Below are 14,141 nucleotides of genomic sequence, written 5' to 3'. Positions count from 1 at the left end.
TGTTCAGTTAGTAACTATTAAGTGGCTCCCCCATTGACTTTGCTTGTCAAAAGATGATCACGTGACCCTGGGGCACTGCAACCATCATAAATATGAATCAGTTGCCAAATGTTTGAATTTTGATCACATGACCATTGGGATGCTGCAATAGTCATAAGTGGAAAAGTGGTCATAAGTTAACTTTTTTCAGTGAGGTATTCATGTGGTGGCAATAAGGTCACCTTTCTCTATAAACCCTACTTAGAAGCCTGGAGCGAGATCATTTTTATAAGTGACTAGAAGTAAATATCCTCGGCCTGCTTTGAGCAAGTCCATTTGCTAGTTTTGTGAGAATTTGTAATATTCCAAAATAATATAGTTTATGGCTGACCAGGACAACATATATACTAATATGTTGTGCTAATATGGAATATACTAAAAAGGGAAATGTTTATTTGGATAATGAATAAGCAGCCAGATACTCAGCAACATTTGAAGCAAATTGTGGCTGCTTATTTCCCAACCAATCTTAAGAGAATTCTACAGTAATATGGTCACAAACCATCATTGTTTACAATACATAGCATGTTTAAGTCCAGAGCAGAGTTTTTCAGCCTCCGCGCCTTTAAGACATGTGGACTTCCAACTCCCAGAGTTCTCTAGCAAGCTGGCTGGGAAATTCTGGGAGTTGAAGTCCACATGTCTTAAAGGGGCTGAGGTTGAGAAACACTGGTCTAGAGTAACAAATCAATCTCATTCAGTAATATGGTCACAAACAATCATCACTTGTTTATAATACATAGATAGCGTGTTAAGCTTTAAGTCTAGAATAACAAACCAATCTCTTGTGCTTTTGCAGGTTCAAGTTATGGACAATAGTCCTGTTTTTGCATAATTTGGCTAATTAGCACATCATAATCTTTCCTACATCACTTAGCTTACATTACCGTTAAGTGCTCCAGTCTTTCACATCTTACAACATAACCTTACAACTTACTGCCTCTGAATGCTCTTATTACAAGGATAAATCTTCACAGTGGGCCAACATCTTTCTCATCCTCATTTTTCTAATGGCAGGTCACATACAAAATGAGCACTGAATTACAAGGGCAGGACAACTGGCAATGCTAGTTTTGGCAATGACCACATTAAAAAAAAAAAAGAACGATCTCTCACCACCTCCAGGATCTTCCACCATTCATTCTTGAAGAAGTCTTCTCAGTATATCCCAGGTTTACTGCTTTTTGACTAGTACCTTGGTCCATCTCTTAGGGCAATAAACTATTATTTTGAGACAAATGTACCTGGCACTGTCTCAGTTCTCCATACTGCCTGAGATGGGTTTGCTGCTGCTACATTTACAATTAAATTCTGAATCATTGACATGGTGCCCCCTAAAATATTTTCAGGAAGGCTATAAAGAATAAAGCAAGTTATTGGATCAGGAAATTTTATCCTTTTTTAATCCAGCTTTGTGGGGGTGGGTTCTGGCAGTTCAGAGCAAATAGCAAAAACAGATTCATTAATTGCTTGGCTGATTTTCCTGTTCAATATTGTGTTCTAGTGAATGATAATTGAGCAAAAGTCGTCCTAGAAATCACATGACAAGTCACTTTGGCCTGATTCTGCAGTTTATGGCCAGAAATCTTTTACATATAAAGTTTTTTTATTTTTTTCATTTTCATAACATAACCACATGTATACTACTATACATGTCCCACATCGTATTGTATTACTATATGTTTACATCAATTCAGAATAGAATTTCTTCATAGAATTTCTTGCGACCAGAAATATTTTTTTTTAAAAAAATTTATTTCCCATTTTCATAACATATAATCACATGTATACTATTACATAGCCAATATCCTATTGTATTAAATAGTAATTACATCAGTTCCTCTTGCCATCAATACCCAGAAAGATAAAAACCTATTATTAGCTCTTCTGCTCTCCATGCACCTCTTTCTTCTACCTCTCTCCTACCTCCTTTCTTCCCTCCATCATCCTTTTCTACTCTACTTCCCCTTCCTTTCTCCTCCTCTCTCTTCATTCCACTCCTCCTTATCCTCCTCATCTTCCCCCCCTTACCCTCTCTCCTATCCCTCTCTTCCTATCTTTCTTCTCCTCTGTTTCCCACTCTTCCTCTCATTCACTTGGTGTATTTCAACTTCCGAGCAAACTGCATTCTCTGTTGATGGTATTTATACTTCCATATCAATATACTTAACATATCTTAGTTTTAAAGAAAAAATAAGAAAAGACAGTATACATGTGCAATCGTATTACTTTAAAATCTAACATCCCTCGTCAAGCCTAATATACATCCCTCCCTCCCCCCACCCAGCCTTCCCTCCCCCGACTTCCCAGAACCCATACACGGTATAAATCTTTAACAAAAACAGTCTAAAATATATTTTTAAAAAGAAAATGCAGATATTTTAGCCATCTCGGCTAAATTTGTGATTTTCAATGTCCATTCTTGAATTGTGGGCAAATCTTCCTTCTTCCAGTATTGCGCCACCAACAATCTAGCTGCAGTTATTAAGTGCAAAATCAAATTAAATTCTACAGCTGTACAATCAGAAATTCTGCGGCCAGAAATTCTATGAAGCATTTTGCACTCAACATTTTCAGCTGAAGAACTTGGTTTGACTAACCAAATTTCCTGCTTTACACCCACTCAATTCGACTGTCTTTCACTGCTCTCTGTCTTGCCAGCTGGGGGTTGAACTGTGAGTTGTAGCCCCGTTTCCTTTCATCCATTTCCTCTTCTTCCTCCCGGCGTGGACCCATTCCAGATCTCTGGGCAAGAAGAGATTTGGTTCGAGCTCGTTCTGCCTCTTCCCTCTGCAACCTTTCCTGGCGGAGCTGCTCCACAGAGCATGATGGGGAAGAAGATGGGCACCTAGAAAGGAAAAGGGAAAGCAAAAGGAAGAGAGATGGGACCCAGGAAAGTTCAACAATCCACAAGGGGAGGCAGAGATATGGTTTGTCTAAATTCTATCTCCTCAATAATCAGGGATTTTGGGATCTCCAAGTATGCACTGAATTTTAGGGAAGGAATTACAGGTTGTAGGAGCTATGGTGGTGCAATGTTTAGAACACAGTATTGCAGGGTAATTCTGCCCACAGCCAGAGTTCGATCCTGGCAGCGCTCAAGTTTTACTCAGCCTTTCATTCTTCCAAGGTCAGTAAAATGAAGATCCAGACTGTTGAGGCCAATATGTTAATATTTGTAAACTGCTCAGAGATGCTGTAAAGCACTATGGCCGTGATAGCGAACCTATGGATGTGTGCCACAGGTGGCACAGAGCCCTCTCTGTGGGCACGCAAGCCATTGCCCAGCACGTATGCCTCCTGCTGGCTAGCTGATTTTTGGGTTTACCCTGCAGGCGGGAGACACATGTGCATACCTTTCTCCCCACTTTCTGTAGTCTGTGCCCCATCATCACCAGCATTATTTTGCAAAGGGAGGATTTTCCCTCTCAGTGCTGTTTTGAAAAGGGAGGATTTCCCCTCTCAGTGCTGTTTTGAGAAGGGAGGCTTTCCCCCCCCTCAGTGATGTTTTGGGACAGGAGGCTTTTTTCCTCTCCCCATCGCTGTTTTGGGATGGGAGGCTTTCCCTCCCACCAGCGCTGTTTTGGGATGGGAGGCCAAAGGGAGGGGGGGTGTTGCGTGCATATCTGCAAGGCAAGTGTGGGGGGGCATGCACATGGGTTGAGGGGAGCGCAGGAATGTCACACCCAGATGTGCAGGGGGGGTGGGGTGCATGGGAGGTGCATTACATTATGGGTGTGGGCACATGTGTGCTTTTGGTACTCTAGGTAAAAAAGGTTAGCCATCACTGCACTATGGTATATAAGCATTAGTCCTCGACATACAACTATTCATCGAGTGACCATTTGACGTTATAGTGCCAATGAAAAAAGTGACATGATGGTATTACCACCGTTGCAGCACTTATACTGTTGCAGCATCTCCAATGGTCACTTGTTCAAAATTTGGGCGCTTGACAAGGGGCATGAATTTGTGATAGTTGCACTGTCCCAAAGCTACGCCATCACAATTTGTAACCTTTCCAGCTGGCTTCTGACAAACAAAGTCAATGGAGGAAGCCAGATTCACTTAAAAACTGCAGTGATTCACTTAGCAACTGTGGCCAAAAGGTGATAAAATGCAGTACAACTCACTTAACAACTGTCTTGCTTAGCAATGGAAATTTTGGGCTCCATTGTGGACATAAGTCGAGCACTACCAGTAGTACAGATCTGGTTTTATATTCCCTGGGGCCTGGTTAAAACTAGCAGATAATATTGTCGTGCATAGAATATGAGGTTCTGCAGAATTAGAAAGGCTATTCTTTTAATCAGATTAACTCCAATATGGCTGACACTGTTGTGTACCTTCAGCATATACCCTGTGATCCTATAATAGCTACATATAAGCTGGCTTTATTCCAGGCAAGCAAAAGATGCAACCCAGTTTGCATCCCAATAAAACACCGGCCTCACAAAGGTAACCTGGCAGCCATGAACAAAATCAGATCTAATCCTTAAATACCAGTAGACCCACCAACCTACATTCTGCTTTGCAGGGTGATATCCCTTCCAAAAACAGAAACTGCCTCACCGAACAGCCATTTGCTGCTCGATATTGACAATTTTCTTGAGTGCATAACAAAAGGGATACCTACCTAAGTGCTAGGTTTCCTTTGCTTTCGCTGTGCTTTGGTTTTCCTTTTTCTTTCTTTTCTTCCTTTTTATTAGAGCACTTTTTCTTGTATAAATGTTTCCCCATCTCAGCCAGGGGGTCCAGCCTTCCCTTAAGTTTCTCATCTTTGGCATTGATTTTGCTACGATCTGGCAGCTCCTGGTACCATGGAAGGGATGTTTGAGCCTCTGCTGCACTTTGGCCCAAATAAGTCAGGATTCCTAGAGCTTTTTCTTTTCGTTCCTGTAAAGGATAAAAAATTAAGGACATTACTCATGCTATCCATCCATCCATCCACCTCCCACACACATATTCTAGTGCCCCAGGTATATAATTCTAATCAAAGGAGTATTTCCCTATTTTCCTTCTGTAAAGCAAACTGCTTACTGTGGAACACCCTGAGATCCAATTCAGAATATCACTTAATAATCACCCTTTTCCTGACAGGTTTTAATTAACAGTAACCACTAGACATTATGCTACTGTGGTTTAAAGTATAAGAACATGATTATTTAGGATACAAAAGTTAGCTGAAGTTGTGTGAAAGTTGAATAATATCAACAGGACTAATATTTTTGTTCGTTTGAGACGTTTCAGTGCTCCTCAAGGCAGTTTCATACTTCGTTCTTAGAACTCATCAACAGGAGCCTGCCTATCCCAAGGCTTTCAGTGCCCACTTAGGTAAACTAGGTAAACAGATTTTTGGCAAACTGCACTCCTACTTTTCCACAATTACCTTTTCCTGCTTCTTCTCCTCTTCATATTCTTTGTTGCCACTCTCTTGCGACCCCTGAAAGAGGTTAAGATGTCCTGAGGACTTTTCTGAATCCAAAGAAACAAGTTCTGAGCCACTCTTATCACCTTCTGACAGACGTGCTTTCTTCCGTAAGAATTCGGTTCGGGCCTATAATCAAAGGCAGATATTTATCCAAGGCTTATACTTAGGTCAATTTGTCCCAAGACAACCTCCTAAATAGTGTGAAAGCCTCTGTGTGTTTCAAATCAAGAGCAAGTAAGGTGATAATAAAAATAAATCTAACACATTCGAGCCAGAGTCTACATTTAATTATTCTGTTTAAATAGAATATGAATAAATCAGCTAACCTTTAAATTAGACTATACCAGATCTCCTCAGATGATAGGAGTACAGTAATACAATCAAGAGCACATATAATGGCATTGTTATCTCTGGACGCACAAAAGGCCTTTGATAATGTGAACTGGCAATTTATGATAATGCAATTTCAAATTATGTGATTTGGTGAGGGATTCATAAATATGATCAAAATGAAATACAATACAAGGAAGAAGAATATAAATTACAAGCACTCGCAGATGATTTGGTGTTTATTATGAAAGATCCAATAGAAACAGGGCCAAAACTAATTGAAATAGTAGAAGAATATGGAGAAGTAACGGGCTTGAAGATTAATAAAGATAAAACAAAAATTATGGTGAAAAATATGACCGAAAAACAGAAAAGAGAGTTGATGGGGAAACTGGACAGATAGGTGGTGAAAAAAGTGAAATATTTGGGTATTCAATTGACTTCAAGGTGTGTAACCCTAAAGGAGGATAACTATTATAAGGTGAGAAAACAAATAGAAATAGATCTGAAAAGATGAAAAAACCTACAATTATCATTGATGGGAAGAATAGCAGTAGTAAAGATGAATATACTGCTATACAAACAATACCATAAAATTAGAGAAAAAATATTTTGAAAGTATGAATAAAATAGTGGGGAAATATATATGGCTGGAGGGGGAAGCAAGAATTAATATAAAAATGTTGCAAGATGAAAGAGTTCAAGGTGGATTTGGATGATCAAACTGGGAATTATATTATCAAGCAGCGAGATTAGCTTGGATGAAAGAATGGATCCTACTGAGTAATACAAGATTATTGACATTGGAAGGTCATGATTTGCAACTAGGTTGGCATGCTTTTTTGTGGTATGGTAAAAGTAAGGCACATGGCTATTTTCAAAGACATTATGTAAGGGATAGATTGTTAACAATATGAGAAAGGGTGAAAGGGAAACACTATTTAGAAATACCAATGTGGTTTTCAACAATGAAAGTCACATCCAAATATTAGTAGTATGAAAAATATCATTAGATACAAAGATATCTTAACAGAAAGAGGGGAACTAAAACAAAAACAAGAATTAGAAAAACAAGTGATTGATATAGGATGGTTTTCACAATTGCAAATACAATCAAGATATGAAAAATATAAAAGAGAATAGGGTTTTAACTTAGGAATTCGGAGTTGGATAAGATACTTACGGAAACGGAAGAAAAAATAATCAAGAAACCATACAGCTACCTACTAAGAACTAGGTTAGAAGAAGAAGTGGTTAAAGATACAATGGTAACTTGGGCAAGGAATTTTGGTCATACGATTGAGTTCGAAAAGTGGCAACAACTATGGGAAAGGAACTATAAATTAACCATGTCAATAGCTTACAAAGAAAACTTATACAAAATGTTTTATACATGGCACATGTCACCGGGAAAATTAGCTAAGATGTTTAAAGACAAATCAGCGAAATGTTGGAAGTGTCAATAAGCAATAGGTTCCTATTATCATATGTGGTGGACATGTGCAGAAGCAAGGAAATATTGGACTAAGGTAAGAGTATGGTTAAAGAAAATGTTACAACAAGAAATAGAATTTAGACCAGAGATATTTTTACTAGGTATTATCCCAGAGAAATTCAAGAAAGAGAATACTTATTTGATTATACGTGTAGCTACAGCAGCAAGAATCGTATTTGCCTAAAATTGGAAACTAAATAAGCTACCAACAGATGAAGGGATAATAAAGAAGATATTAGATTGTGCAGAGATGAATAGGTTGACAATGAAAATAAAGGATAAAGAGGAATTGGAGTACTTCAAGACATGGGGAAGATTTTATGATTGGCTAGAGAAAGGAAACTAGAAAATAAAGTAGGGAGAAGATATAGAATCCAGATGATGCACTGTTAAATGAAAAGGGGGGGGAGAAGGGGAAAACAGAAAAGAAAATATTAAATATATAAGTATATATCCAAGAGCGAAACACAAAGGGGGGAGGAATATAGTTAGGATAGATTAGTGAAGGTAAGGGAGTAAGAAATGATATTAAATTATATTTGGGTTTGCGGAAATACCATCCCAAGGAAATATAAACTGAGACCTAAAAGAGACACCTACAATAATAGAAAAGAAAGGGAGAGAGGAGGAGAGAATGAAAGGAGGGGGGGAGAAGAAAGAGGTAAATGGAAGGGAGAGGAAGAGAAGGAGAGAGGGCAAGAAGGGGAAGAGGAAGAGTAGGAGTAGGAGAAAGGGAAGGGAAGAAGAAAGGGGAAGGAGAGGAGGAAGGAGAGGAGGAAGGAAGGAAGTAGAGAAGGGAGGGAGAAAAGAAAGGGGAAATAAGGTGGTATTACAACAGGAGGAAGGGATGGTAAACAAAGAACCCAAACTGTATATTATAACCTATTACATGAAATAATAAATGTATAAGAATGATAAATGTAAAGAAGAACAACAATTATGTGAAGGTATACTTAAAATGGTATGTAAGAGAATAAAAAATAAAAAAAATTCTGGAAAAAAATAGAACACAAATAATGGCAGATCCTTGATTTTGAACATTTCCCATATATCTCGTATCATTCTCTATGCATCAACAATCACCTTTCCAACTTTTTAATCTCTCACATTGCTCTATTTAATTTCCTACAAGATAATTGACTGCCTATCATAGTGAGGATAAATTATTCAATTCAGGATATACAAGATTGTGTCAGAAAAGGAAAAGAAAAGTATTAATTTTGTTAGGATATATGCATGGGAGAAGTCCAGAAAAAGGCACTTTAATATATCATGCAGAGTTTTGCATCTCATTTGTTTGTTCCCTCCATATTAACAGTAAACTTCAGATTAAAAGAAACAGCAATGGGACCTTCCAACATTTACAATAAAAAAAATGTTCTTATGACACCTTGTCACTTTTCTTCTTTTTTCCACTGATTTAATAAGAGCAGAAGAGATCTTGATTTCAATCAAATCCTAGATTAAGTAGAATCCATTTTGGCAAAGAATTTAGTTCCTCAGTTTAAAATCTTTCATTTTTTTTTAAAAAATGATGGTGCTTCTGTTGTTACAGAATACAAAAAATTGAACAAGGTCGCAGGCAGTTTGATTTTGACAACAATGGAATGCCCTTGTTGTCAAAACCAAACTGCCATCTTGTTCATTTTTTTTCCAAGTCTGGATAAAATTCAGACTTCGTTTCTTTACTAACCCATGCAGGAAAATGAATGCAGGATTATTCATAGAATCCAGATACAATGTTCAGATTCCGTATAAACCTTTAGCACTGCAACACTGGCCAAATAGGAGTTACGACCCTGGAAATGTTTACCTCACTTCCACACTAGGAAGTTGAGATTGTCCGTTTGGAAGCACTTAACTTTTATGGATGTGATTAGATGCATGTAGTAGAGTATTACCATAACCCCAAACTCGCTATAAAAAGAAATAAATGTTGACACCTTTCCTTCAGAGGAAAACAAAAACAAAACAGATGAACAGTACCCCGCATGCGCAGTAGAATGTTCCATTTAAAACTATTGCGACCACTTGGAATAGAGGTTACGCAAGAATTCCAAACCTTTCCGCGTGGCCCCTGACGACTACTTACTTCTTGTTCAGCTAAAAGGACTCGGGCCTCTCTCTTTTGCCGCTGAACTTCAGCCTCCGCTTCGTCCCGTCGTACGCGAGCCACATTGTCTTTGTTGCGGACGTGCCACGATTTCTTGGGAAGAATATTCATGCCGGCTGCTTATGATAGTGCTAGAATCCCCACAGTCGTCACCGCCGAGCCCCACCGCGCCTCTTCCCTCTATGCCACCGTGCAATAATTTGCGATTAGTTTCACTTCGCAATCGCATGGGGGCTTGGTTCATCCGGAATTCTCATTGGCTCGCCTTTGTTCCTGCTACTTGATTGGCTTGGACTTACTGGAGAATTCTGGGATAGACTCAATTCTCATTGGCTCGCCTTTGTTCCTGCTACTTGATTGGTTTGGACTTTTCATATGCTTACTGGAGAATTCTGGGATAGACTCTCATAGTAAGGATAAATTATTCAATTCAGGATATACATACAAGACTGTCAGAAAAGGAAAAGGAAATAATTAATATTAAAAGAATGTTAGGATACAAATGTGGCAGAAGTCCAGAAAAGGGCACTTGGAAAAAAAGAAAAAGGCAGTTGAAAAAGGCATCATGAAGAGCTTTGCATCTCATTTATTTGGTCCCTCCATATTCACTTAAGGTTCAGATTAAAGGAAACAGCAATGGGATCTTCCAACATTTACAATTTTAAAAAAATGTTCTATGACACCTTGTCACTTTTCTTCTTTCTTCCATTGATTTAATAACAGCAGAAGAAGTCCTGATTTCAATCAAATCCCAGGTTAAGTAGAATCCATGTTGGCAAAGAATTTAGTTCCTCAGTTAAAAATCTTTCAGAACAGCTATTCTTAAATCAATCTTTTCTCAAATTTCACCCATTCAGGCCAGATGTACAGATGAATCCCAGATACTGAATGCTGTTTCACATTCAAAATTAGCTGCCAATTAAAACCTAGTGTAGGAAGTTAAAACTCATCTCTCTCCTGGAAAAATGAAATATCCTAGTGTAGGAAGTTATCACCCAGCCCTCTCCCAGAAAAATGAAATATCCTAGGAAATATTGAAAAGGCAGAATATTTCTATGGATGTGAAAAGGAAGAAACATGTTTTAAAAGCCAGAATAGCTGCCTGCAGTTTCCTGCCCATCCCCCTTTGTAAATGAGCCATTAAAGCCTGAGCTAGTCCATTTTACATGATAAAGAGTTTTCCCTTCAGCTCCAGAGTGATGGGATTAAAGCATGATAATATTGGCCCTTTACCCACATGGAGAAATCCTGATTTCAATAAAATCCCAGATTAAGTAGAATCCGTTTTGGCAAAGAATTTAGTTCCTCAGTTTAAAATCTTTCATTTTAAAAGAAACTGATGGTGCTTCTGTTATTACAGAATACAGAATATTGAACGAGGTGGCAGGCAGTTTGATTTTGACAATAATAGAACGGTCAAAACCAAACTGCCATCTTGTTCATTTTTTTTTTCTAAGTCTGGATAAAATTCAGACTTTGTTTCTTTATTAACCCATGCAGGAAGATGAATGCAGGATTATTCCGTACGCAGAATTCATAGAATCCAGATACAATGTTCAGATTCCGTATAAACCTTTAGCACTGCAACTCTTTCTGAACAGTGGCCAAATAGGAGTTAGGTCCCTGGAAATAATGTTTACCTCACTTCCACACTAGGGAGTTGAGATTGTCCGTTTGGAAGCACTTAACTTTTATGGATTTGATTAGACGTACGTAGTAAAGTATTACCCTAACCCCAAACTCGCTATAACAAACAAAAAACACATGGACAGTAGCCGCACGTGCAGTAGAATTATTGCTCGACCAAGCCGAGCAGTAATTGCATTTGCGCATGCCCCTTGATGACGTCAAACTCCTTTTCAGCTTTCAGAATTCGGGCCTCTCTCTTTTGCCGTTGAACTTCAGCCTCCGCTTCGCCCCCTCGTACGCGAGCCGCATTATCTTTGTTGCCGACGTGCCACGACTTCTTGGGAAGAATATTCATTCCGGCTGTTTATGATAGTGCTAAAATCTCCACAGACGTCACCGTCGAGCCCCGCCCCTTTCCTCTATGCTTCCGTGCAATAATTTGTGCCTGATTGCGAGGGTAGTTTCACTACGGAAGCGCTCGGGGGCTTGGTTCATCCGAAATTCTCATTGGCTCGCCTTTATTCCTACCTGATATTTGATTGGTTTGGACTAGTGCTTTTCAAACTTGGCGACATGCTGGTTGGAGAATTCTGGGAGTTAAAATCCACACATGTTAAAGTGGCCAGGTTTAGAAAATCATTGGTTTGGGGAGACTGCACTTCGACTATGGAATGATGTTTGTTGAATGCTGAAAAATCTCTCCTGTGGTTGTGACACCAAGACTGGCACTTGCTTTTTAAAACACACTTTAGCATTTCTCCCTACATGCTAGATTAATGTCACTTGCAGTCCGTAATGAAATTCATTTTTTTTTACTACCAGTTATGTGGGCGTCGCTTGGTTGGCATGGCAGGGGAAGGATACTGCAAAATCTCTATTCCCACCCCATTTGCCGGTTCTCTGAACTGCTCAAAATTTCCAGAACATGTTAGAACCTGTTGGATTTCACCCCTGATTGCAGCCCTGCGTGGAAGGGGAAGACTTGACATCAGGAATGCTTCCCATTGCACAGTTAGACTACGCAGGGGTCCCCAAGCTTGGCAGCGTTAAGACTTGTGGACTTCAACTCCCAGAATTCTCCAGCTAATATAGCTATCAAGTCTTAACGTTGCCAAGTTTGAAGACCTCTAGACCTCTGCAATGCACTCTGTATGGACTGCCTTAGAAAATCACCCAGCATGCAGCAGTCCTTTTAAATGCAGTGTTTCCCAACCTTAGCCATTTTTGAACTTCAGCTCCCAGAACACCCTAGGCATTTTAAGATGAATGGCCTTCCATTCCCAGAATTGAATCTGCGAGTTGGAATCCACATATCTTAAAATTACTATGGTTGGGAAACATTGCCTTAATGGCAAAAGCCATTTTAGTGTAGTGCTTAAGGCACTCACCTAGAAACCAGGAGACGGTAAGTTCTAGTTCTGGTCATGAAAAACCATCTAGGTTTCCTTGAGCCAGTCACTCTGTCAGCCCAACTGACCTGAGAGGGTTGTTGTGTGGAAAATAGGAACAGGAAAGGGGATTAGGTATGTTTACTGCCTTGAGTTACTTACAAAGAAATAAAGGTGGAATAAAAAAAAATATTTCAAAAACTCATAAACCATAGAACATCTGTGCCCCAGGTCCTGAATTGGCCACCAATACATTTCCAGAGGCAGTTTAGAGTTTCACTACCGCTTTCTCCTAGTAGAATTGACCCATCTAGTGCATGCTTCTGAGCAAGAAATTGTTAGTGGTCCCCCTTTGGGAGCTTATAAATTTTACTTTTATGTTCTACCCCTTATTTTATACAATAGCATCCCTCTTGAGAATCCCAGAAATTGAGGAAAACACCTCTTCCAGAGACCATATGGAGAATGATGGACCTGTATCATCAAGGGTATCGTTCTGTTGAATTTATAGGTTTTATGTTCTGTTTTTACCATTTTTCCAGTGTTAACAAGCAGAAGGTTGTGTTGATCGCTGTTATACACAAAGTAAATCCTGACAGCTGCAAGATTGAGCAAAGATTTGGCTTTCTGTATCTGTTTGCTGCTGCCTAATAGTCGTCTGCAATTTTGTAGCTCAAAATTTAGGGATTTATGGCTACTATATCAAAAGGGAATTCTGAAGCTTGAAATCTATTGCTGGATGTATAGTGTTTTGCAATACTGTAGTAGAAATATTTATTTATTTAATATTTGTTTATTTCATCCAATCAGCCTCATGCTATATAATAACATGACTTTAAAAGTTTACACTGAAATATTATTTAAATTATATACTATAGTACTTGGGTCAACTTTAAATATTTAAAGTTTATGTTTAAGCATAAGAAAGAAATGCAGCTAATTCAGACTTATTTGGCTTATGGCTTATTTAGCCAAGCATTCTTCCCTCTACATCTAATCAACACTGACTCCTTACAGATGATGCTCGATTTACAACCATTCATTTAGTGACCATTCGAAGTTACAACAACACTGGAAAAAAATAATGTACAACCAGTACTCCTCTTACAATCATCACAGCATTCCCACGGTCACACGATCAAAATTAGTGCAGTTTGCAATTCAGATGTATCTATGACAACTGCAGCATCCCAAGGTCATGTGATCACCATTTGCAACCTTCCCAGCTAGCTTCCAGCAAGCAAAGTGAGTAGGGTTGCCTAGCAACCATATAATTTTAACAACTGCAAGTTATTTGCTTAATTACTATGGCAAAAAGGTCATAAAATTGAGTGTGATTCACTTAACAACTGCCTTGCTTCACAACAGAAATTCTGGCCCTGGTTGTAGTCATTGAGTACTACCTGCATTAGATTAATTCTCGCTTGATTTAGTCTAGTGGTAATCTTTCATCTATATGGTATTGCAAACAAGTCTATAATTGTCCATTCATTATTGTTGGGGAATACTAAAGTTAAAAGTATCACCTGTCCAAAGCCAAATAGTGAACGGTTAAACCGGAAAACCTCAATGTAGATATCTGACTATAAATTTGTTGGATTCTTTTTTCATAACCATGTATGCAATCACAATTTATGTCTGCACTTAGCAGGAGCTTTCCAATTTTACAGATTGGCAAAAATTTAAATAATAATTTATTCAATACTCAGTTGTTTA

The 14,141-nt window shown here is 38.7% G+C and overlaps 1 protein-coding gene across 2 annotated transcripts; it reads right to left on the bottom strand.

Annotated features, from left to right (window-relative positions):
* Positions 1-1,733: 1,733 nt before the first annotated feature.
* Positions 1,734-11,065, bottom strand: LENG1 (leukocyte receptor cluster member 1). Of its 2 annotated transcripts, XM_087713906.1 has the most exons (5): positions 11,049-11,065; positions 9,388-9,857; positions 5,429-5,596; positions 4,676-4,935; positions 1,734-2,887 (listed from the first exon to the last, which is right to left on the bottom strand). In XM_087713906.1, exons 2-5 carry the CDS (start codon positions 9,517-9,519, stop codon positions 2,653-2,655), a joined length of 795 nt encoding a protein of 264 aa, XP_087570032.1. In that variant the 5' UTR covers positions 9,520-9,857; positions 11,049-11,065; the 3' UTR covers positions 1,734-2,652. The 2 variants fall into 2 exon arrangements, with proteins under 2 accessions (XP_087570032.1, XP_087570031.1); XM_087713905.1 differs by lacking the exon at positions 11,049-11,065 and having other exon boundaries at positions 9,388-10,861.
* Positions 11,066-14,141: the final 3,076 nt, after the last annotated feature.

Source organism: Thamnophis sirtalis, unplaced genomic scaffold, assembly GCF_051295495.1.
Source record: "Thamnophis sirtalis isolate CommonGarterSnake01/CBP01778 unplaced genomic scaffold, rThaSir2_p1.2 scaffold_4, whole genome shotgun sequence".
Taxonomy (NCBI): Eukaryota; Metazoa; Chordata; class Lepidosauria; order Squamata; family Natricidae; genus Thamnophis; species Thamnophis sirtalis.
This window is presented reverse-complemented; position numbering and strand designations above follow the sequence as displayed.